Below are 23,026 nucleotides of genomic sequence, written 5' to 3'. Positions count from 1 at the left end.
TAAAAAAGTTGTGTTTGTTTGTTTGTTTTGTTATTTGCTACCGTTAGTTGCAAAGTAGATTTTCAGCAACATACATAGTAAGTTAAAGAATGGGAAACCTTCAGCCAGTTAATATCATTCTTATTGAGAACTAAATGCAAATTATGAATATAATTTATATTTGCATTATTTTCCAGGATATGGACAGGCTTCAGAATACTTGCAGCTTTGGAACACCAGAGCTGCTTGTGTACTGTCACCCATGTAATGCAAACAAATGATGAAGGTTCATCAAAAGTATTTCTTCATGTGCATCAAAACAGGTGTAGGAAATAACAAAATTTCAAAACCTAAAACAACGGAACATAAATAAGCGGAGAGAATTATTCAGTTCCATCAGTTTTACTCTTTGTATCTCTAGCAGTTTCCTATCTGTCACCTTCCTTCATAACTGTCTTTTTTTTTTCACCTCCTTATAATTCTAATTTCTAACTAGTGTTCTGAACATTCCTTCACAAAGATCCCTTTTGTATGTGGTGCAAGCCCAGAGACATTGGGTTAAACTCATCCAGCACTGACTCTACTGCAGGGTGGACACTGGATTCTAACACAGTATAACATGTTATGTGTTTCACTCAGTCCAGGCCTATTGATAGAATATATCTGACATATACTGTGATTTAAATCACAAGTAGCCTTGTAACAATTCAAACTGCATGTCAACATGTATTTGGAATTGCTAATAAGTGATTGTTTAGGTTTATTCAGCAAAATTATCAGGCACATTCACGTGGTTTATCTTAAGAGTCCTAAGTTCTGCACCTCAGCTTCTGAAGTCTCTCCTCACGGATGGCTGTAGCTGACACAATGGGATTTAGCCTAGTCATCTGCAGGTATGGTTGACTCAAGAATCCATACCTAGACCACAAGTGTATGCATGAGAAAAATCACAGAATCACAAAATGTCAGGGATTGGAAGGGACCTTGAAAGATCGTCTAATCCAATCCCCCCGCTTGGAGCAGGAACACCTACATGAGGTTATACAAGAAGGTGTCCAGGCAGTTTTTGAATGTCTCCAGAGAAGGAGACTCCACAACCCCCCTGGGCAGACTGTTCTGTCACTCTCACTGAGAAGAAGTTTCCTCTCATATTTAAGTGGAACCTCTTGTGTTCCAGCTTGTGCCCATTGCTCCTTGTACTATCATTGGTTGTCCCCGAGAAGAGCCTAGCTCCATCCTCATGACACTCACCCTTTACATATTTATAAACATTAATGAGGCTGCCCCTCAGTCTCCTCTTCTCCAAGCTAAAGAGACCCAGCTCCCTCAGCCTTTCTTCATAAGGGAGATGCTCCACTCCCTTCATCATCTTTGTTGCCCTGCGCTGAACTCTCTCCAGCAGTTCTCTGTGATAAGGTGATAAGGTTGGTTAAGAATAACTTCCCCCTTGGTGAAGCCATGTTGACTGCCCCAATGACCCTCTTATCCTTGATATGCCTTGAGATGGTATCAAGGATTAATTGTTCCATCACCTTTCCAGGGGTGGAGGTGAGGCTGACCGGTCTATAGTTACTCGGGTCCTCCTTCTTGCTCCTTTTGAAGACTAAAGTGACATTTGCATTCCTCCAGTCCTCAGGCACCTCTTCCGTTTCCCACAACTTAGCAAAGATGATGGAGAGTGGCCTAGCACTGACTTCAGCCAACTTCCTCAGCACCCATGGATGCATTCCATCTGGACCCACGGATTTACAGATGTAAATTTCGCCTTATGGCATCATGTGTTTCGTTTCTCTTGGAGATCGATTGCTAAACGTCTTTCCTCGGGCGACTGTGAAGCATTTGCCACCGGAGGAGAAGTAGCACGGAGCAGCATTCAGTACTGCCTACGAGTGTCTTTGCTACCCTAAATTTACAGATTGCCTAATTGCTCCCTAACCCAGTCCTCATCAATGGAGGCAAACTCCTCCATTGTCCCAACTTCTTCTGGGGCCTCAGGGGTACGAGGCTCCTCAGGGCAGCCTCCGGCAGTGTAGGTAGAGACAAAGAAGGCATTCAGTAACTCTGCCTTCTCTGTATCTTCTGTCACCAGAGCACCTACCTCATTCATCAGTGGGCCTACATTGCTTTTGGTGTTAGTTTTATCTGCCGTGTATTTGAAGAAGCTCTTTCTGTTGTCCTTGACCCCTCTCACAAGGTTTAATTCTAAGGAGGCCTTAACTTTCCTAGTTGCGTCCCTACATCCTTTGACAACAGCTTATATTCCTCCTAAGTGACCAGCCCCTCCTTCCATGATCTATAAACTCTCCTCTTCCACTTGTTTGCCCAGCAGTTCCCTGTTTAACCAAGTAGGTCCCCTGCCTCCCTTCCTTGACTTCCTATGTGTCAGAATGCTCTGATCTTGAGCTTGGAAGCAGCAGTCCCTGAATGCTAACAAACTATCATGGGCCCCTTTACCTTCAAGTACCCTTTCCCACAGGATTTCCCTTAGCAATTGCTTGAAAATGCCAAAGGTTGCCCTACTGAAGTCCAGGGTTGTGATTCTGTTTGATATTCTATTCCTACCACATGAGATCCTGAACTCCACCATCTCATGGCTGCTACAGCCAAGGCAGCCCTCAACATTTGCCGCTTCAGCCAGACCCTCTTTGTTAGTGAGGATGAGGTCCAGCAGTGCACCTCTCCTAGTCGGCTCCTCCACCATTTGCATCATCAATTTACTGGAGGAACCTCCAAGACTGTGGCTGGCTGAGTAGTCCTTCCAGCAAACAGCAGGGCAGTTAAAATCCCCCACAACAACCAGGGCTTGTAATTGCAAGGCTGCTCTCAGCTGACTGCAGAAGGCCTCATCAACTTCCTCACCCTCATCTGGTGGCCTGTAATAGACACCCACAACAGTATCGCCCCTGCCAGCCTGCCCCTTAATTCTCACCCACAGACTCTAAACTCACTCCTCATCCATGCCTGGACAATACATTGTAGTGGCTCTCTCATGTAAAGGGCAACTCCACCACCTTGCCTTGCTGGCCTGTCTTTCCTGACAAGGACATAGCCATCCATGACCACATTCCAGTCGTGTGAGCTGTCCCACCATGTCTCTGCAATTGCCACCAGAGTATAATCTCCTGACCAAACACAGGTTTCTAACTCCTCCTGCTTATTCCCCATGCTGCACGCATTGGTGTACAGGCATTTCAGGGAATGAGCTGAGCACACTGATTTCACCCTAGGGGGATGGGAGGCCTCCTGGTCTTCATCAGTTCTAGAGTGCTGCCCCACTTGTGCAAGCCCAGCTAAAACCTCATCCCCCTTCAAATCTAGTTTAAAGCTCTCCAAATGAGCCCTGCTAATTCTTGTCCCAGCATCCTTTTGCCCCTGTGAGATAAACCTTTGGCACGTATCACTGTCTGGACTGATGTCTTGTAAAACCAGTCATTATCAAAGAATTCAAAGCCCTGCCTGTAGCACCAGTCTTGTAGCCAGTCATTTATGGACTTAATTCTTCTATTCCATCCCACATTGGCACCCAAAAATGGAAGGAGAGAAGAGAAAATAACGTACCCCAGACTCTTCCACCAACTGTCCCAAGGCCTTGAAATCTTTCTTCATTCCCCTCAGACTACGGGATGCAACTTCCTCTCCACCTGTCTGGAAGATCAGCTGTGGGTAGTAGTCTATTGGGTGCACCAGGCTGAGGAGTGTCCTGGTGATGTCCCCCATCTGAGCTCCTGGTAGACTACATACTTCCCTATGATGAGGGTCAACTCTGCATATTAGGCCCTCTGTCCCTCTCAGAAGGGAATTGCCTACTACAATTACACTTCTTTCTTTCTTATTGGAGGCAGTCTCGAGGTGTGGAGTCAACCACCTATGTGACTCTGTAGGTTAAAAATATAGTTCTGTGTCTCCATACTACGATATAAACAACCCCTACTGTACTGTTAATTCTACGACAGTCAGATCATCTGGAAGGAAACAAGTGTGGCACATGAGACCTAGCAAACAAAAATTGAGATCTTTAGGGGAAGATCTATGAATGTGCCAACTGCAGAAGCTATGACAATTCACAGCTGAGAATTTTCTCTGGTGGCTTGTTGAAAGATATGTTTTATTCCTTTATAACTAAAAATACACATTGAGTTATTTGAAAGATATTGCAGACTGTTGTAGCTAAGGAAATAATCAATGACAATGAATTTACATACTAATTTGCAATGTTTTTTATTTTTTTTAACTTTTGCTTTCTAATGCACAAGATCAAGTTGTACCCAGAACAATTTTCTATAGGAAAATACTAAATGTTGGTTTCCCTCAAGTCTTATTTTATCTATAACTTGGATCAGCTTTATCAATTTCCTTAGGCAGATAAATAACTTGTCTCTTTCATACTTCTATCTGCATGGTTGCATTCATTTTTGAATTGCAGTGATTTCTCTTTTTTAGTACTGTAAACCATACTAGCAGTTTCATTTGTAGTCTTGTCCACATATTTTAGCAGAATTATATGGTGAATACTTGACCAGTTAAAGGTAATGTTTCAAAAACTTCACTGTGCCAGGGTTTCCTCATAGCATTAATATTCTTTGCTGTGGAGACTCTTAAAAAATCTGAAAAAAAATATGTCTTGACTGAAGAAGGCCGAAAGCATGTATCTATTCTTCACTTTTAAAAAAATTCAGTCTTAATGCATATTCTATAATTATTGTGGATGTAATTATAGCTGGAGAACGAAGATGTGAGCAAAAAGATTGAGGAAAATTTAATTCAACTGGTATTTTGGAACTGACAGGTTGAACTATTGAAAAATGGCCAAAGAAATAATATTGATATTATGATGAATTTAAACTTCTTTTTTGAAACTGATCTTATACTAATCCCATGAGTGAGACAGCTCGTTCAGGGTCAGAACCACACTGTCATTGCATGTGTACTGAACTTGTACCAAATAATGTGCAGTGTGTGAGATTTCTTATGTTGTGGTCTGATTTTCATGACAAATGCACAAGTTTGACTACATTTCAGCTAAGCATTGTTCTTAATTTATAGGAACTTCAACAATTGATTCCCTTTTTTCTCAGAGCTGTGAAATATTGCAGTATAATGCTGCTGAAAGAAGAATCATTTGAGTTCTCTCACTTTCAGAGGAGAAGAGAGAGGAATGGCCTTAAATGAATGCTGAAGAGCTTTTACATTCTTTGCTACTAAAGTCTACATACAACTACTCGTCCATATTTTGCAGTTGCTTCAAGCAGATCCTGCAAAGTTAATTTCTTGGCAGGTCTATATATCATAATTTCAACTCACTTCCACAGTTTTCATGTAAATGCATAGGCAACCAAAAATAATATACATCGACATAATTAAATCTAATAAATGATTAGTTAAAAATCCTTGCAGGTCTCCACATCCCCACAATTTGTCCCTCTTCAGTACATTTCTGATCTTGCTTAAAATGAAGTTTCAGCTCTGTATAGCAAAAGGCAGGCATTGTGTTGCATGTACTTATTGTGCTATTCTGAAATTATAATTTTGACACTTTCTTGAGCTGTACAGGGTTTTATGGCATTCTGTAGCTCACCTGTGGAAACAGAGGTATCACATCTTTACACACAGCTACCTCCACCACACCCAGGAGCAGTGTTGTTTGATATTATCACCTACTTTTAGTTTAATCTGACTTAGAAACAGATGATGTAGTTCAAGTTATATTTATCCCCTTGCACCTTAATACTGAGCTGTTGTGTAACTTTATCCAGTTGAGCACTGAGGTAAAAAAAGAAAACCTACATTGACCTTTTAAGTCGAAATTCTGCAGTAAACAACAGTGACATCCTGTGATGAAAAAAAACACCCTGTTCTTTGTAACTTTGAAAGCTGCTCTTTCATCTTGCTGTCAAGTAAGAACAACAACTGCCTGGTTCTAAGGAGCCTTGCAAAGACAGTTGAGACATCTACCATCCTCAAGAGTGGTGCTTGATAGCTAATTAATTTGCGAACAGAGTGTTCTGATAACTTTGACAACGCACTTCAGGTTCTAATTCCTCCTTTTGCTCTAGTTGTTTGTCCCAACTCACATAGCCATGTCACCGTGTGAGTACCAATCCATTGCAGAACAGAACCTCAGCAAAGACTGCAGACACAACCATAACCTGAATTATAAATAATGAGAATTTTCTTACATATTCTTTTCTGTTAGATTGAATAGAGTTTCCTTTTGTTTCTTCCAGTACAACTCAAAATACTCTCACTAGCTGAAGGCCCACTGTTGATCATTCATGAGGTGTTCAGAGGCGTGTAGAGCACCAGGACTCTGAGACTTCAACTGACTTTATGTGGGTGGCCATCTGTACGTGCACAATTCTGCTGATCGTCAGCCCAGGTGCACTTCTTCCCTGAAAGCAGCAGTACAGTTGTGACCTCACATGGAAAACTGTCAGCAAAATGGCTTTGTTGCTCTTATTTTCTTTTTTTCTAACAAAGCCCTGTTTGCACTTTGTGTGTTTATTACAAAACAGTATTGTTAGTATTATTTTCTGAATCGAGAAAGCATGTGCATCTCATTGATTCTGAGCTGATGTAAATGTAATTGACTCTAAGGGAAAATTACTATAATGGGACATAACACAGGGATTTACCAGAGCACCCTGTATTCACGTGTCCAGACAGGAATTTCTTTAAGCCTGCCTTTACTGGAAAATAGTGACGCATAAATAGTCACACTTTCCTCAGCACAACACTTGTATCTACAGAACTTCTATTGTGAAAAGTTTTTCAGGACCAGGTGAGAATTTCTAGTCAAAAGCAAGACCAACACCAGAACAACATCCCTTGGTGTTAATGTAGTCATGGTGGACGGTTTAAATCCTCCTCCCACACATGACTAAGACTGCTACATCTAAGGTGAGCCCTTCAACCTCTAACATTTAAAGTTATTTTAGGCGCAGTAATTACGAAAAAACAGCAAAACAAATTTCAGAGGGAGAGATAGCAACCAAAGAAAAACAGGTGAATTGATACTTCTGAGAAAGTCAAGTTCAAACTAATTATTTAAATCAGGTAGTATGAGGTTTTCAGCACCTCAGGCACACGCCTCTGGCACAAGTATAACAGCCACCATGTGTGCAGCTTTTCTTTTCTCAAACGCTGACCCAAAACCTAGCTTTTGCCCTAGTGCAGATCAAAACCCCTAAGGTTAGGCCTCAGAAAGCTTTGCTGGATGGGAAAACCATTTACATTTGCTTGTTCTTTTTACTTAGCACCTGAATCACAGCAGCGAACTAGGCAACTATGGCAAGCTCCTGTTTATCAGGACAAAGTAATGAGCAGGAAGAATTTGTGCTGTGGGGGTGGCATCTTCCTGGCATGACTTTGATTCTCGAAATGACGGTTAAAGACAGAGAATAATTCATTTTAACTGCCTTTCCAAGGCAGATCTGTTTTGTCATTCGAGTTTAATGTTCCAAGAAACTCAGCAGTAACGAATAGCTTTGTTGAGCTGAAAAGGAGTTTGTTCAAGATTCACTCTAGAATACCTGGTCTCTCCACCAGAATTGTTCTGTGAAGAATTCAAGTCACAAATTAATTAATTAAAGCCAATCAGAACATCAAGGTCTATGTGCCAGCTCTACAGGGGAAGGCTGCAGTTCAGGGCCACTACAAACAGCTTCATATTAATGTTGTTCCTAAATCTTTCAGTCGTGCCATGACCCAAAGACTGTGAAGCACATAATTTAACGTCAGGCAGTTTAGTTCTACTTACTGCTTTCTGCAATGTGTTTGGAGGACAACCTGTGCCACTACACTGGGCAGCTACATCCTTAGCTTGTGTTCCCAGTGTAAATCATCCAGGCTGGTGGCTAGGGTAGTGCTGGGTAGTGACAAATGGAGATCTTTCTTCTAGTGAATGTTCTGGTATTATCCTTGCAGCTTTGTTCACAATATGCATTTTAAATGCACAGGACAAAAATTTCTAACCCTCAGGTTTAAAAAGAGGATGAAGGAATGCTTTGTTTCTATAAATGCATGGGAACCAGAAAAAACAAACAAACAAAAACCAACTGAACAAAAAACCAACAAATTAAGAAATAAAATATTTCCTCTACTAATTACTTTACAAATGTATTTTAAAAAAGAACTAATTGCAGTTTGGGGTGTTTCCAACCTCTTTTAGGACTTCTCAGAGTTCTAGCTAGCTAGAACTAGATTAAACTTTGTTTAATAAAAATATTTGCTGCTGTCATTTGCTGAAAACTCTGTCTTTCCTATTTGAGGCTGCTCTGGGCACTCCAGTAAAGCCAGCAATATTGATCAGTGTTCTATGGAGAAGGGGCAGCTGCTGCTCAGACTGTTGTAAATTGTTATGTTTCTTTTAAAGTGATGCACAAATTTACACCATTTGAGGATCTGGCCCTGATCATGGAGTTGTGAAAACATTTCCATTACTGTAAGGTAGCACAGGAAAAGCAGAATGTAGCAGTGGACAAGAAAGTACATTTTATGTTACCAATACACTCTTATTTTTTGTGTGGAATGAATAATAACAGAATTTGTAGTTGCATGCACGCTATGCTTATAGTGTGGCTTTCTGTCATTAGAGAAAGTCAATTCTGAGATTTTTCATCAGTTGATAACCCCTTTGAATGCCTTCTCCCTCAGGAAGACCAGTCTTTTGTGCATTCAGAACTGCTAAAGCACAAGCCATACTGTATTCTAAATACAGAAGACACAATGACAAATTTGTATCAATTAAATTACATTAATGTACGTAATGTACTGCACATGCACTGTGTGGAATTATTCAGAATATCTATCATGAGCTACATTAGGCATCTAACTTTAATGCTCTGAATCAAACCATTGGGCATCTCCCTTTCCCACTGACTATACTGAAAATTTAAGAGTAAGTTTAATCTATTTAATTAAATCTAAGAGAGATGGCTAAGGCAGACCAACATAGGTGAAATGCTCCTCATTATCAGAAATAATTAGTTGTGTATATCCTCTGACACAATATGTTGCAGGACATAACTGGTTAAAATTACTTGAGCTAAAAAAAATGCAAGCTTTGTATATGTTCTTTGCTTCCAGAGCTCAATGTAGACAACAGTGCATTAAGAAACAAACAAACAAACAAAACCCCAAAACAAACACAAAAATCCAAAATCCAACATAAAAATGTCACACCATTATAAATGTTTATTTCTGTCTTTATTTCTCTCATGTACCAAGATCAAGAACAACTTTCCTTTAGGCCAATACATCTTAAAACTTTCATTTTAATATATGATCAAAATTTCTTCTGCAATCATAGTTCCTAGCACTCAGTGCTACAAGAAAAAAGAGAAAGACTCCTTCAGCTATTATAGTATAAAACTTGTAACAGAAACATGTCAATAGGTATAGTGGCTGATTTTAACTTTTCAGATTTGTCAAACTGTGCCAAAAAACTTTGGAGGAAAACCCTAATCCAAAAGTTTGAAATACAGGGGATTTAAGGGAGAATTAAGGGCATTCAGAACCTCCACAAAACTGATTTCTCCTTCAAAGAGGTTACAGTTGATTTATGGGTCTAAGTCTAAGAAATCACATTTTTACATGAGAATTTCAAGGGCATATTTTGAGTGCCTCAGAAACAGCTTATATCGTTGCTGAAACTTGTCTTATGTGATGAAAAGAACCTGTTGAGGCAAACCCCTTTGCAGGATTAGTGTCACAGCAATTTTTTTTTCACAGGGTTTGTGTCCTCCCAGATATTTTATATGTGTTCACAGAAACTCCCATCACACGCACAAGACCATCTCAAATTTTACGTAAACCTAGTCTGGATTATGACCATCAAAAAGTTCAGAGGCTTGGTTCTTCACAAAAACAGTGAAGCAGAGCCTCAGGTGCTATTGAGTCTGCCACACTACTGAAATCATGCAAACATAGCAGGAAATACTAAGTCCATGTTTTTGGAGTCTGAATTCAGATCTGGGTAAAAAATTGATGCAGCTCCACATAGGAACATGGATTCTGTAATTTTTCATAGTGTTTACCTTTCTAAACAAGCTTTAAAATACATTAATTTATAGGGTCACACTATGATGAGTCATTGTGAAAGGTAAAAAAAAAAAAAAAAAAAAAAAAGAGAAGTGATTACTACAGGTTGTATTATACAATCTTGGTGGCCCTCAAGCTTTGTCCAGGAAGTTACTGTTGAGAACACGGTGCACAACTTGAACATTTCATTTATAGGAAGTCTGCTGAGAAAGAGACTTAAACTCCTTGACAGAAGTTATATGTATAGCCAAGTAGTTTTGAAAAATAAATAAACTCAATATAAAAAACATTAATCCTGAAGTTCATCACTGAGGGAGCATATTATTTTAATTTCTGTCCTGTACAGAAGAGACACAAGCAGAAGTTAAAGCTTTAGGGGTCTGTCTAGTGCACAAGTCTCATGTTATTTCTGAACAGAAGACAGAATTCCACCTGAAACAAATTGGGAACTAAAAACCTGAAAAAACAAATACCCAAGAAAGCAAGAACAGAGAGGACTCACTGTCTTTTGGGCTGCTCTTCCGGAACCTTTCCAGGTCCACACTGGGGGGTCTGCTGGGCTTCTGTGGGGGCTGGCCCAGTTTGAACAGCAGGGGCAAGGCTTTCCGCTTGGGGGTTTCTGAGCTCTTGTCCCCATCCTCTTTCTCTTTTGATCCACCTGATGGCCTTTCTGCAGCAAGCGCTGTATTTGTCTTACAGAACTTAGCAGAAGAAGAACCTGATTCTTCCTGCATGATTTTATTGATAAAAACATTCTTGGCTGCACTCATTCCCTTTTCTTCAGTCTCTTCCTCCACGTTTTTGAGGGTGCCTTGGGCTGAGCTGGACCAATGGCCAGTAGGTTTCAGAACGACGTTAGAGAAATGACTGCCTGGAGCTTCTGCAGCACAGTTACTATTTTCATCTATTTCCTTTGCTGCTTTAAAAGACCGTATATTTGGTTTAGGGCCTGATAGTCCTTTTTGCAGGAAAACATTTTTATTAGAAGTGCCTTCTTTGTGAGAGACCTCATGGTTTAGAGAAGGTTTCTGTGCAAGAGGTGGTTTAGAGAAAGGAGGCTTGGGCTCATTTTCTTGTGTTGCAGACATGAACTTTTCCTTAACTCCAGTTACTTTTGAAAATGCTGGTTTTGCTTCACTCTCCTGTGGTGCAAAATTTGAATTTGGTTTTGTTCCCAGTGGATTTTTTTCTTTCTCTTGAGGAAAAGAGTTAAGGAACTTGTTCCCTACAGGTTTTGGATACGGAGGCTTTGACTCTTCTTTTGTCAAGTCACTGGTTTTGGTGGGAGGTTTAGTATATCCAGATTTTCCATCATTTTCTCTGTTAGTTGCCTGAAGCTGAACCCCAAACTTTTGTGTCACTGGTTTCAAATATGGTGGCTTTAGCTCCTTCTCTGTTTTATCATCAGTTGAAGGCTTGACTGCCAGAGGAGGTTTAGGATGAACAGGCTTATGAAAGGTATTGGGTCCTGAAGAAGTTGTATTTCCTTGACTTGCAAATTTCTCAAGTGCTGCTTTCCTTGTCTGTAATCCCGTGTGGGTAGGTTGTCCTAGGACTTTGAAGGTTCGGCTGTTACCAGAAACGTCCTCTGTGGGAGTGCTACCTGTGTTAAATTTCGCCATGAGTGACTTCACATCTGCCTTGCTGTCCTATAAGCATAAAGAAGAGAAAAAGAAAGAGCAGCAATGAGAAAGTCACTGTTGCAATGTTCACACATACTGTACTTTGAAGAGTTTCCTGGTCTGAGGCTTGTAGTACTGCTGATTGGCAGTGGAGATATTGTAGCACATCTTCCTGTAGGGTTAGGCAAGCTGAGCATTTTATTCTATCTTTGCTGTGGTTGTATAATCTTTCGAAATTTTCAGTGCAGGTACTGCCTCTGGAGAGTGGTCAGGCAGCTCCTTCTGGGCATACTATAATTTCTGTTTATTTCTGAAACTGGAAACTGAACGCCCTAACAATAGGAGTGTCCTGCAGTGAGAAGCATAGGCTGCACTAGAACCTGGATTATGTACCAGACTGGAGTTATTCCTGCCAGCTCTTTGGAGAACTGCAGCTTCCTTTGTGAAACAGAAAATATTCTGGTTGGCTGTGTGTGTCAGTTTTTCTTTCCCTTCTCAGCAGTTTTCTTCCCTACTGCTCCCTGACCCTCACTTTGTCCTTTTTTCTCTTCTCCATTTTTTATCTGAAAAAAACCCACACATATGTGGATGTAAAATGAAAATATGTGGAGTAAAATGGCAGTCAACACACCCAGATACTGTCAAAGATATTTAACTTCCTGGGGGAAAAAAAAAAAAAAAAGAAAAAGAAGACCAAAACCAAAATAAAGTTGAACAATTCCAAGTGGATAAAATCTACCTTCATCTGAAAATGTTTTAATTGGTCCACCCTATTTTATACCTTTCAGGACCAGTCTTTAATATGAACTGGGGTCAAAAGCTCAATATGTTTGAATTCAATACACTTACAACACAGCACAGTGAAGGATGGCGCCAATGGGAACTGGGAACAACATTTGGGTTCCAAAAGCCTTCTGCAGCAGGGAGTCCCTTCCCACCCAACAGCGGCAGCAGGGGTGCAGCTGTGGCAGATATGCTGGTGATTCACAGCTTGTTTGGATGGGATCTGTTTTGTGTGGGGAAGTTATTAATAAAATGTAAGACTAATGGTGTAAAATGGGGATGTTATAACTGGGAAGGGTGCTGTTTGGAAACAAATGAGTATCACTCCAAAGCATGATAAAGAAGAGTATGAAGAAAATTTTAGAAAGAGATTGAAGAATGAATTGTGTCTTCACTCAGTACAGTTTGGCAAGTGTTCAGTATTTTTTTTTTTATTTTTTTTTACTTCATTAACAAGAGCTTCTAAATTGGGGTTTTGCTACTTTTACCTTCTGTTTGATTGTATCTGATTACATGAGTTGCCTGTTACGTTGCAGTAGTTTTACCTGTGACTTCTTCAACTTAAGGTTGACTTTCACAAATCTCTCAATATCACCAAGAAATTCAGTCTTTCTGAGCTGCTACATTGTACCACAAAATTACTTACAACGAATGTAGTCAAAACAACATAAACATATATCAAACTTATCCTCAGAGCACCATATTGTTATCTCTTTTGCACATATAGGGAAGGGAGGAAATACACATTTACCATGGAGATTATCAGGTTTAAGCCATCTAATGCTGGTTGATGTATATGCATTCATACACACACAATTACACTGCAGAGGGATGTATACGTATCAGTAATCATTCAAGATTTTTCCCCCAATACCTCACAAGGCACCGATTTTACTTGCTTAAACAGGAAGTTAAGCTAATTGCAATGCCAGAGAAAATAACAAAGTTCTTTGTCTCTGTTCTTTTAACTTTAAACTAGTGTATGGGTTTTATTAACTTCTGTATCAGAATATAAACCATCAAAGATACTATAACTTTACCTCAGTGTCTGAGGTCTTCAGAACTTATAAATCATAATCTGATGAGCTGCTTGGTCAATTCATCACCTAATTTCTTTTGAAAGTTACAACAATAAATTGATTCTTCTGCTGCCTCTGCCATTTGAAATTTAGGAAAATGTACTGTGTCGAACTACAGTAATGTGAACGTTCTGGACAAGAGGCATTTAGCATGTAGACCTTTTGGGAGCTGGAAATGTAGCTTTGAAAGAACTTCTTACATGTGGTTTCTGATGTTTTCTACATCCTTTCAATAGCAAGATAAATTACATTCATACATGCTTTCAAATATACTGAACCATTCACTACTGCCGTGTTAGGACTGTCAACTGATTTCTTTTCATAATTTTCTTCCCAGTGATGTGAACAAACCTTGCCCAAATCATTCAGATTTGTGAACTCTTCAAAATAAAAAGCTCTTGGGCATATGGAAGGGTTTACAATCACCGATGTAGCCTCTTTAATAATTCAGTTATGCTGAACAGTGTGTGGTAAAGGTAACACTCTAAGAATCAGAAGAGAATAACTGTATTGAACCTTTCAGCTTCCCTTTGACATACATAACCAGTTCCTGCTTTTTTAAGCTATGTTATACTAGAAGCCATATTGTGGATTCTAATGCACAACCTGAGTGGCCAGGTAGATAGATAGAGAACTGGGAAAAAAGAGAGTATATTTTATCTGGGGCCCTGCTCACAGAGTAATACCCACAGTTTCTGTGTTCCCCTTTCCAGAAATGACAGTGGTTACGTATTCCATTAGCACATACAATAGGTTGTAAATCATGAAATGGGAACTTGAAAAGATTCAGAAGTGAGATTAAGTTCAGTCTACCCTTCCCCCCTAAAGTGCAAAGTGCCTGTGGGACAGAAGAGTCTTACATAAGAAGTGCTTGATTATTTTCTGAACTTTCTCTTTGCACTCTATTGGGAAACTCAGTGCAAAATATTTTGGCTTTTCAGCTTCTGATCTGAACCTGAAGCAGCACATAAGGTACACAGTAACTTTTGCTTTGATACGAGATGGTTACATTATTCAAATGTGCTTGAAAAAATCTAGAACCACACCCATGTTTTAGTTCCCATTCTATAGATTCATCAAGCAGATTTGCATTCCCAGCCTCCCACTGATTTCAACAGAGGCTCACACAGGTACCAAGATACACTTGCACACTTCTGTACTGAAGTACAGTGTAATGAGAACACAAGAAATATAAAGGTTCCAGCTGTATTCTTCCTGAATTTGCTGTATATATTCCAGTCTCAACTAGCAGCCTGATTAAAACCCATTTGTTTTGTTTTGGCATAAATATGCTCTCAGTTTTTACTTTCCAGTCTCAGTGAAGCCAAAAGATCTTTTCATTTCAACTTCCCCTTGTGGTTGCTCTTTCTTCAAACAGCAACACTGGATCAATCATTAAGCAAATGAAATATATGTAACTCTTCATAATACAAAGAATTGTGCAATTCTTCAAAATACATGCAGATCTGATTTGTAAAGGAAAAATAACCTCATTTTTTCACTTCTCAACTGTATGTTTTTCCTTTCTGTTCCCAAGCGATAAGCTCTAAACAGGCTTTTAAAAACTCATAATCTTTTAACAGAATGAGATCTTGATGACTTTGCTAGAAAGTAATAAAATGAATGTTATAAAGCTGCCCCTTTAAGAATAAAAGTGTGTATGCTCATGGATTCTGTGGTAGTGAAATAACCACAGAAGCTGTTAACCACGAAGGGAATTGAGCTCTAACCCATGGACAGGATATAAGGAATCAGGAACTGGACAGAAAAGCCAAGGAAAATGAAATATGAAAGTTACAGAAAAATACAGATCTGAAAATTATTTGGCAACACAAAGGCTTTATTTAACGTCTACTGAAGTTCAGTTTCTTGCACAAGATGCTGGTGCCATTCTGAATTTGTGATAAATTATTGCTTGAATATTTCCTTTTCAGACAGGGCAGAATGATCATTATGCAACTTTGTTGTTTCCAGAAGAGATAAATAATTTCCAAGTTGCTTTTCTTCCCCTTGAGTCTAGTTAAAATTGCTAGCTAAAGAAGATTTGCTCTAATAGTCAGCATAGCATTTGGAAAGTGGAGTTAAGATGTTACAAGACTCTGTCCCTATGAAAGTAGGCAGCAGAAGCATGGAAAGAAGGCAGAAAGCATCTGCTCAAACAAAAAGACTTGCTAATAGAAGGGCTGGCATACAAGACAAATGAGTCCCCATCAGATATTAAATAAGGAAGAGGTAGGCTATTCTGCTGTCTGGGGATTTTTGAAAGGTAAACCTCTAGGATGGGGAGGATAGACAGAAATCTAAAGGATTCTCTGGTGAGTGGCTGGCAACTTGCATGTTATCCTGAGAGCACTGTTTCAAACCTCTCTAACCACAGCAAGACAAAACCACCACACTCTTGAGAACATGTGGTTGTCAAGATCAGACAGGACAATGTTCCAGCTTGTTCACACTATATTCCTTATATTTTCTGTTGTGCATTCCTCTACACTTTTTTTGTTCCTCTCTTGTCACTTTTTCTCATCTTTTACTTAATCACAAAACCAACTACATTATGTTACAGGAATATGAGAGGATAACATAGTTCATCCACTCCAGGTCAGTTTTAGACCAGGACTAACGAAAGCTTGAACAGAACAGCCAGATGACATCCCAGCTTTGTCCCAATCTATTGCTGAAACAGCCTACGCACCAGGCCAAAGCATCTATCCATGCACAGTCCTCTCTTCATCCATGTCCTGGCCCAAAATCAGAAAAACTATCAACCATTAGCAACTCAGTCTTCAACAGCAGCAGCCTGGCAGCTTCAGTTTGTCGTCAGCAACTATTATGCAATAAAAACTGACTAACTAATATCCCGTTCTGAAAAGGGATTACAATATTATTTAACATGATTTTATGGAAGCACAGAGTTTCAAGATACTTAATAATTTGGGCTTTTAAAATTATTTTTCTCTTACGCTAATCAACAGCTTTCAGAATGATGTAAATTTTTTAGTGACTCTGCCCAGAAATGAAGCAAACAGATCTCTCTTCACTGAGAACCTCATTTATAGCTAAAGCATACAATGAGTGCCTTATGAACATCTTTTATTAGACTCTGATTATTCCATTAAAATTAATGTAACATCTCTAAGTCTCAAGCAAGAAAAACTCCAGTTCCTGCTACCGAAAAGTTCCTACCGCTATTTCTAGAATTTCAAGATCCCATATGACTTTAAAGGAAATTTTGTGCATTTTTAAGCCATTGGGTACCATTCTGACTCACCACTGGAAAGAAAATTATTTTCCATGACCCACTACAAACAAAATACACACACTGATAACTGAATCTGGAGTATGCTATATTAAAAAATATCCCACCCACAAATCAGCCAGCCAAAAATGATGCAAAAGGAACTACTAGAAATTAATTGCCTTTATGTGATACTATTTCTGTTATTCAAAATGCAAAAGTCACTGAAATTACAACTGTTTTTAGTAGGATTTCAGGGAACCAAACACAGATCTTTGAGAGAGAAAGTTCCATTTTGTCAGTTTGGCATCTTTTCAGCTCCACAACAAATTCTAAGTAAAACCTACAATTAAAATTGCCAGTTATATGAGGTTATGTGTAATACCTGATACTAATTCTGTTTCTCCTGGAAATTTACACTTTTATTCCTAAGACAAACATATACAACAATTTACCTGGATTCCCAAAAGCTCTTCAATATTTTGATAGAAGCAGAAAAACTGTCTCGTTCTAGGAGACTATCCACAGGTTAATCACTCTAAGAGCCTGGTGTGTTTGCTAAGAGTTCTGCTTCTCAGCAAGGGTTTACATCAGAATGCTGCTTGTGGGTTTCGTTATCATCATTAGTAAAGAAAACTGCTCTCCTCAGGATATTAGGCAAGAAGTGGTGGGGGAAAAGGGAACTAAAATGTGTTTAGACTGGCCGCTGCCATCAGCAGTATTCACCATTTGATACCTAAAAGTATTGCATTTACCCCATATTGTGGAGTCCTGTGAAACTACAGTGGTGCATACAAGGGTGAATCTTTACATACAAATGGCTTATAAATATGCATGGCAATTACAAGTGTAAATACAAGAGGACATCCGTCACAGGTCTTCCAGTTTAGTCTCCAGCTGCCATTGAGAGTGACTGCATATATTCCTACTCACCAGTTGTCAACTAACGTGTTTGCTTGCTGCTACCTTTGCTGGTAGGATCACTAGTGATTCTGATGGCCAGTTTTTTAAAAGCTTTTGCTATATGAAGATATGGGTTTTTTTAAAACTTTGATCATACATTTTTTCTGTCTTTGTGCCTGTGAGTTCATAACACAAATCAAAGACTTTGAAGGGTGATGTAGGACAGGAAAACCGATGTTGAGAAAATAATCTTCACAAGAAATTATAAATGTGTGTTTGTGCAGAAGATAAACCCAAATCACAAATGCAGAACCTTCTAAATAGAGCTTAGTGAAGATGCTGGAGCTCTGCACAGGAATGAGATTGCAGAAGAAAAATTGTGTGTCTTTGAGCTTCATAAGAAATTGTTTCACTGTTCCTCATCATCGATCACTTCTCCTTCTGCATGATTTGCTTAGTATTTGCTGTGGATGTCAAAATAAAACATTGGGAGAGCTTACTATTTTCAGCTTAATATTACAAAAACTTCTTAGCTAATTCAGAAGCTTATTAGAGTGCTGGATGGAGCTTGTTTCAGTTAAAAACACTACCACATGCTGTATATTTGCCATTTGGGAATGACAACTATTTTTTTGTTATATAACGCAATGTTTTTTTCTTAGTGGGAGAAATGCAATTCTTTATTCTAGTCATTCTGTTAAACACTGTATTTTATTTACAAAATTACATTTGTTTTTGAAAATAAACAATCATCACCAATGGTGGAGCATGTATTATTAATATTAAGGCAGATTATACTTTGTGACTTTTGCTACACTGTCTGGCAGTTTTCACAACTTGTTTAAGTTGTAACTGTAGCAATATAGTCATTTTGCACAGGTAAACATGGCTGCAAGAGTTTCTTCACAGTATCAGTTCTAAACAACTCATGTAACGATCAAAGAAGGAGCTCATCTTTGCAACTCTGAATGCTAGACAGTTCTTGTTGTCTTCTCTTTCATCCAATACACAGAAATAAATATATTCCTAACTGATAGAATGCTGCTGAGAATATAAATTGCAACAAACATAATGAAAATAACTGTTTATGCTGTGAAATTGCTGTGAAAGTTGCCCATCTGCAATGTCTACCATACGCTTCACTTTACACTTGCAGGTGGAACAGCTTCCTGGATCCTCTCAGTTTCTTCCACTTATTTCTGTGAAGGACATTTGTGAGTGATTTGGGGGAATTAGCTATTTTTAGGTTGAAGAAAGAATCTGAAAGAAACAATATTTTGAAGAACAGGATCTGCAAGCCTAAAAACAACTTGTAGATATTTTACCAGGAACAAAATCACAAGATTATATTCAAGGAAGACAAGAATATCAATAATGATAATGCCTTTTCGTATAAGAATGCCATTCCAGACTCCGTGTAGACTAAAACCAGTAACTAAATCCCAGAATAGCAAAGGTGTGTTCCCACATGCAACTGTAATGACTGTAACCTTAAGTATTTATTTCAATCAGAGCATTTATTCAGCTTTCTGTTTCCACGTACTTTCAGGAAAAGTGTCTTTTTAAGCTGTATTTGGTCTACTGATTTTGTTTTGTGCTCTGAAATACTTTGAAAGGTTGAGCATTCCCATCCCGGCTTTCCAGTTCAATGCTCACAAAGTACCCGATAGTAAGAATCTCATTACCTCCACAGCTGTGTCAGTACCACTGTTGGAGGTGGTGTAAACTGAAGGGAAATGATACAAAATAAAAAAAAAAAATCTTTTTTCTTCCCATGTTTTTTGAACTTTTTCCATTTCACTGATCTTAGTCCATTACATGACCCCAAAACATAACAGAATTAGTGGTGAGTGAGAGTGGGAGAAGAAAAAGACACAGATGGTTGGCTGGGGCAAGTAATCCTTAAACCATGCATATGTAGAAAAAAATGTATATGAGAGAGTACCTTTGGATGGGTACGTGAATATCATTAAAGAAAGTCTGGCAATCTTCTTTTTAAGTCAGAATAGTGTTGGTCTGTGTATATGTAATATACAACACATGCAAATATGCGGAGTGCCCAGCAAGATGAAGTCAATGTTAGCAGTTTTTCACTGAAATTTCTCTTCCTGCTTCCTCCTTACTCTTATGAGTCTTTTGCCTCCTAGTGGCAGATGAGGAGCAGCAGTAGAAATGACATATTTCTCCACTGAATTGTCTCTGCATACTTCTACTGAGAAAGTCACAGTCTACCTGGTTTCATGGAGATAACACTTCAAGTACATGAATCTCATCAGAGGGCAGGGCAAAGAGGTGGGAGTCCTGCTTAGTACTGCTGTGCTGTTCCCCAAAGCCAGGAGTTCTGGGAAAAAGTCCCACCCCACCGCCACAGTCCTGTTACAGCATGACTTTGGAAAGTACCTGATTTTCAGTAAAAACTTGTTATTCCTGACCACTGGCTGAATCTTCTGCCTGCAGTTCCTACACCACACTACAAGAATGAACTTTTCTTGTAGCGTCAGTCAATGCTATCAGTGTCTGCAGACAGAGCTAAACTTCCTGAAAAATGTGCTGTTGCATTTCCATTGGGTTGCCATTTGAAGTTGGTTTTAGTATTTCTGACAGAAGTTTGATTTGGTCGTGAGCAAATTAAGCAGCACTATCTGGTGTCTACATGCACTATCATGCTTAAGGGAACAACTGGGCTTTTCAGGTGCTGTTTGTGGACAGCTGACATGCAGTATTCTCTGAAAGCTCCTCAAGTCAATGCTGTGCCTTTTTTAAATTGTCATAATTCTTTCCTTATAATCTTGTAAGTGCCAACTATTAATACTATATTTGACTGAAAAAGAATGCAGAAATCTGTTTCCAATATTTATATTTACTAAAGAAAGGTAGAATTGGCAACTTTAAGAAAGAAGGCAAAAGATGCTGTCAGAATCTCCCCCTGTTCTGAAAATGCTTTGTGAAGGATGGGTTTCTGTCACGAAGGAAAGCCCAGCATATTGTAAAGGTTCAAAGTCAGGTGCATGTTAAACTCCTGGTTTTCTGCTTGGGTACACACACTGTAATAAATAACTCATTCCAAAAGTCTTTCTTTTTTGTGACTTGACCTTAGAAATGCTCTGTTGGCTCAAATCTTAAGCAATTCTTCTTTGAATACAAAGCTTATATTGAGGTATTAACTGTCATATTCCACCAAATTACTCACCTTCTTTGCCCTGCACTCCTCCCTTTATTGTCTACCCCTAGGCAGTCCTTCGGTGTCGCTTGCCATGTCACAGGCTCCTCCTTGCCCCTTTTGCCACAAAGCTCACTCATGAAGGGGGCTCAGATAAAGCAGCTTTTGAATTACACTTTTTCGCTCTGCAAACTGTGCGGGTTTTTTTTGCCAGTGTTGGTACTCCTGTGTTCTGTCTGCTTGGGTTCATCAGCAGAAGTTCAGAGGAAATTGAAAGCAGTGTAGCAGCAGGAAACGCTCCAGACAGACCAAATAGTAACACCAGGCCCTCACTAAATCCTCCACAAGCACCAGAAAACTCTCTTGAAATTGCAGAGTTCACCATGATGGTCAAGAGCCCTAGTGCTCACAGACACAACCCCATGAAACACAGGCTAGGAGGACTCACAGAGCTTGTACCAGCACCAACAGCCCTCACAGCCCACAACTTAGGCGTGGTTGACGGCCACATCGGATCACCAGTGGTAGCTTGATTAGATGATTTAATGAGCTAAGTTACAGCTGATGTGTATGCAGCTGTGATGGCTGAGCTTGCAGCACCCAGCTCCTGTCATGATGCAAGAGGGATGTGGAGAGGACCTGGCATCCATCTTGGTAAAGGAGGTAGGCTGCCTAGGAAGTTGCTAGAAGCTGTGTATGAGGGGAAATCAGTAGAGATTGAGGTGAGAGGGAGAATGGAGGAGTGTGGCAGGGCTGATGAGAGCTGGTCACCAGCAGTTTGTGTGGAGAGAGGAGCTCTGGCAGCTGGGAAGGGTGGGTGGCCTTTTGCCTGCCCTCATGATGGTGTGCTCCCTCACCCCTGTGCCCCTCAGCAGCAGCAATGCCTATGTCCAACTTTCCCCTGCATCAGGACATGGGACCCTGTGTTGCCCCATGCTTCCCTGCTGGGGCTGAGCCTGTCACAGAGGGACACAGGGCTGGCTGAAGCCATTGCAAGCCTGAAAGTGTAGGGGTGGCCATCTTAGCAGCTACTGTCAGGGAGAGAAGAAGAGAGAACCTCGGGAGGGGGAAAGGGAGATTGGGTGGGAAGAAAGGGAGGAAACAACTTTCTCAAGGATGAAGTTGCTTGAATTTCCTCTCTGCATGTTCTCATGTAAATGGTTGGCCAGGGGATTATCCATACGCCCAACCTCCCCCTTCCGCATACGCCAAGCTGCTGATAGCAGCGGGAAGAGGAACAGAGAACTTTAGCAAAATACTCCTGACTTCCCTTTCTCCTCAACATGTCCTTCCCTGCCTCTGCCTGGGAGACAGACAAATGTGCAAGAACATGCAAATATCTCTTCAGGAGTTGTGCAAGTCCTGTGAGAGGGAGAGAGGGATCTCTCTGGATGGACATCCCGTGCTTCTACACTCAAACTTAACACTCTCCTTTCCTGCCCATCACCTCTTCAAGTCTTGTCTGCTTTTAGTACAGAGAAGCAAAACAGAAACCCATGTTTCCTAAAAAGCATCTCAGCTCTGAGTAAGGTCCAACTCTCATTGTTCACCCTTCTTCACTTTCTTATGGTGGCACAGAGGACTGACAGCTAATGTCTGTACATCTATGGGCATGACCTAGTGCTGTTATGAGCTTTCTCTGGGAAGTGGGTAGCAAATGGCCTTTACCCTTCAAAATCTCCTCCTTAAACCTCTGAATAAAATGTTTCTGATTAGAACAATTTAGGTTTTGTTAATATCATATGATTTCTTACTATTAGCTTCCTTTTAAAAAGTGGGAGATCAGGCCTACACTTGGTGGTAGCAATTGTTCACATCTTATCAGAGGTGGTCAAGTTGCTTTTGCTTAAAAAAAAAAAAAACAAACATGGTAAATTTTGTTCAGCCAAGCAATCCCAGATAAAGATAAGACAAAAATAGATTTTAAGGAAATGAATTTATGTCTTTCTGTTCTTCGTGTGCTCTCAAGAAAGGACCTTTCAGAGGTAGGGCCAAATTTGAAAACACCTGTTGACTCACTGAAGAGCTAGATAGGAAACCTTCTTTCCAGGCTGGGCTCCTTTTGTTCTGCTCTTGTGCCAGGAATAACACAAGAAATGTCCAAAAAGGAACTACAGTGTAGAGCTCACCACTAAATGCCGTGTTCAGCTGGGAAAGACACCATGTAACTCTGATCTCTGATATCATTCTGTAGTGTCTCTTTCTTGTAACTAGTGTAGTGCTTTGC

General features: G+C 39.8%; 1 protein-coding gene across 3 annotated transcripts in view; it reads right to left on the bottom strand.

Moving 5' to 3' along the window:
* Window positions 1–23,026, bottom strand: part of FYB1 (FYN binding protein 1) — a 70,049-nt gene that overhangs the window by 35,843 nt on the left and 11,180 nt on the right. For 2 of the 3 annotated variants that reach the window (XM_065860578.2, XM_065860581.2), the window contains exon 2: window positions 10,520–11,666. In XM_065860578.2, the coding sequence (XP_065716650.1) occupies window positions 10,520–11,666 (1,147 nt within the window). Of the gene's footprint in view, window positions 1–10,519; window positions 11,667–17,191; window positions 17,320–23,026 lie in introns of those variants that run through there. The other variant, XM_065860579.2, reaches the window with a different exon arrangement.

The sequence above is a fragment of the Patagioenas fasciata genome, chromosome Z, assembly GCF_037038585.1.
Source record: "Patagioenas fasciata isolate bPatFas1 chromosome Z, bPatFas1.hap1, whole genome shotgun sequence".
In the NCBI taxonomy this organism is placed as follows: Eukaryota; Metazoa; Chordata; class Aves; order Columbiformes; family Columbidae; genus Patagioenas; species Patagioenas fasciata.
This window is presented reverse-complemented; position numbering and strand designations above follow the sequence as displayed.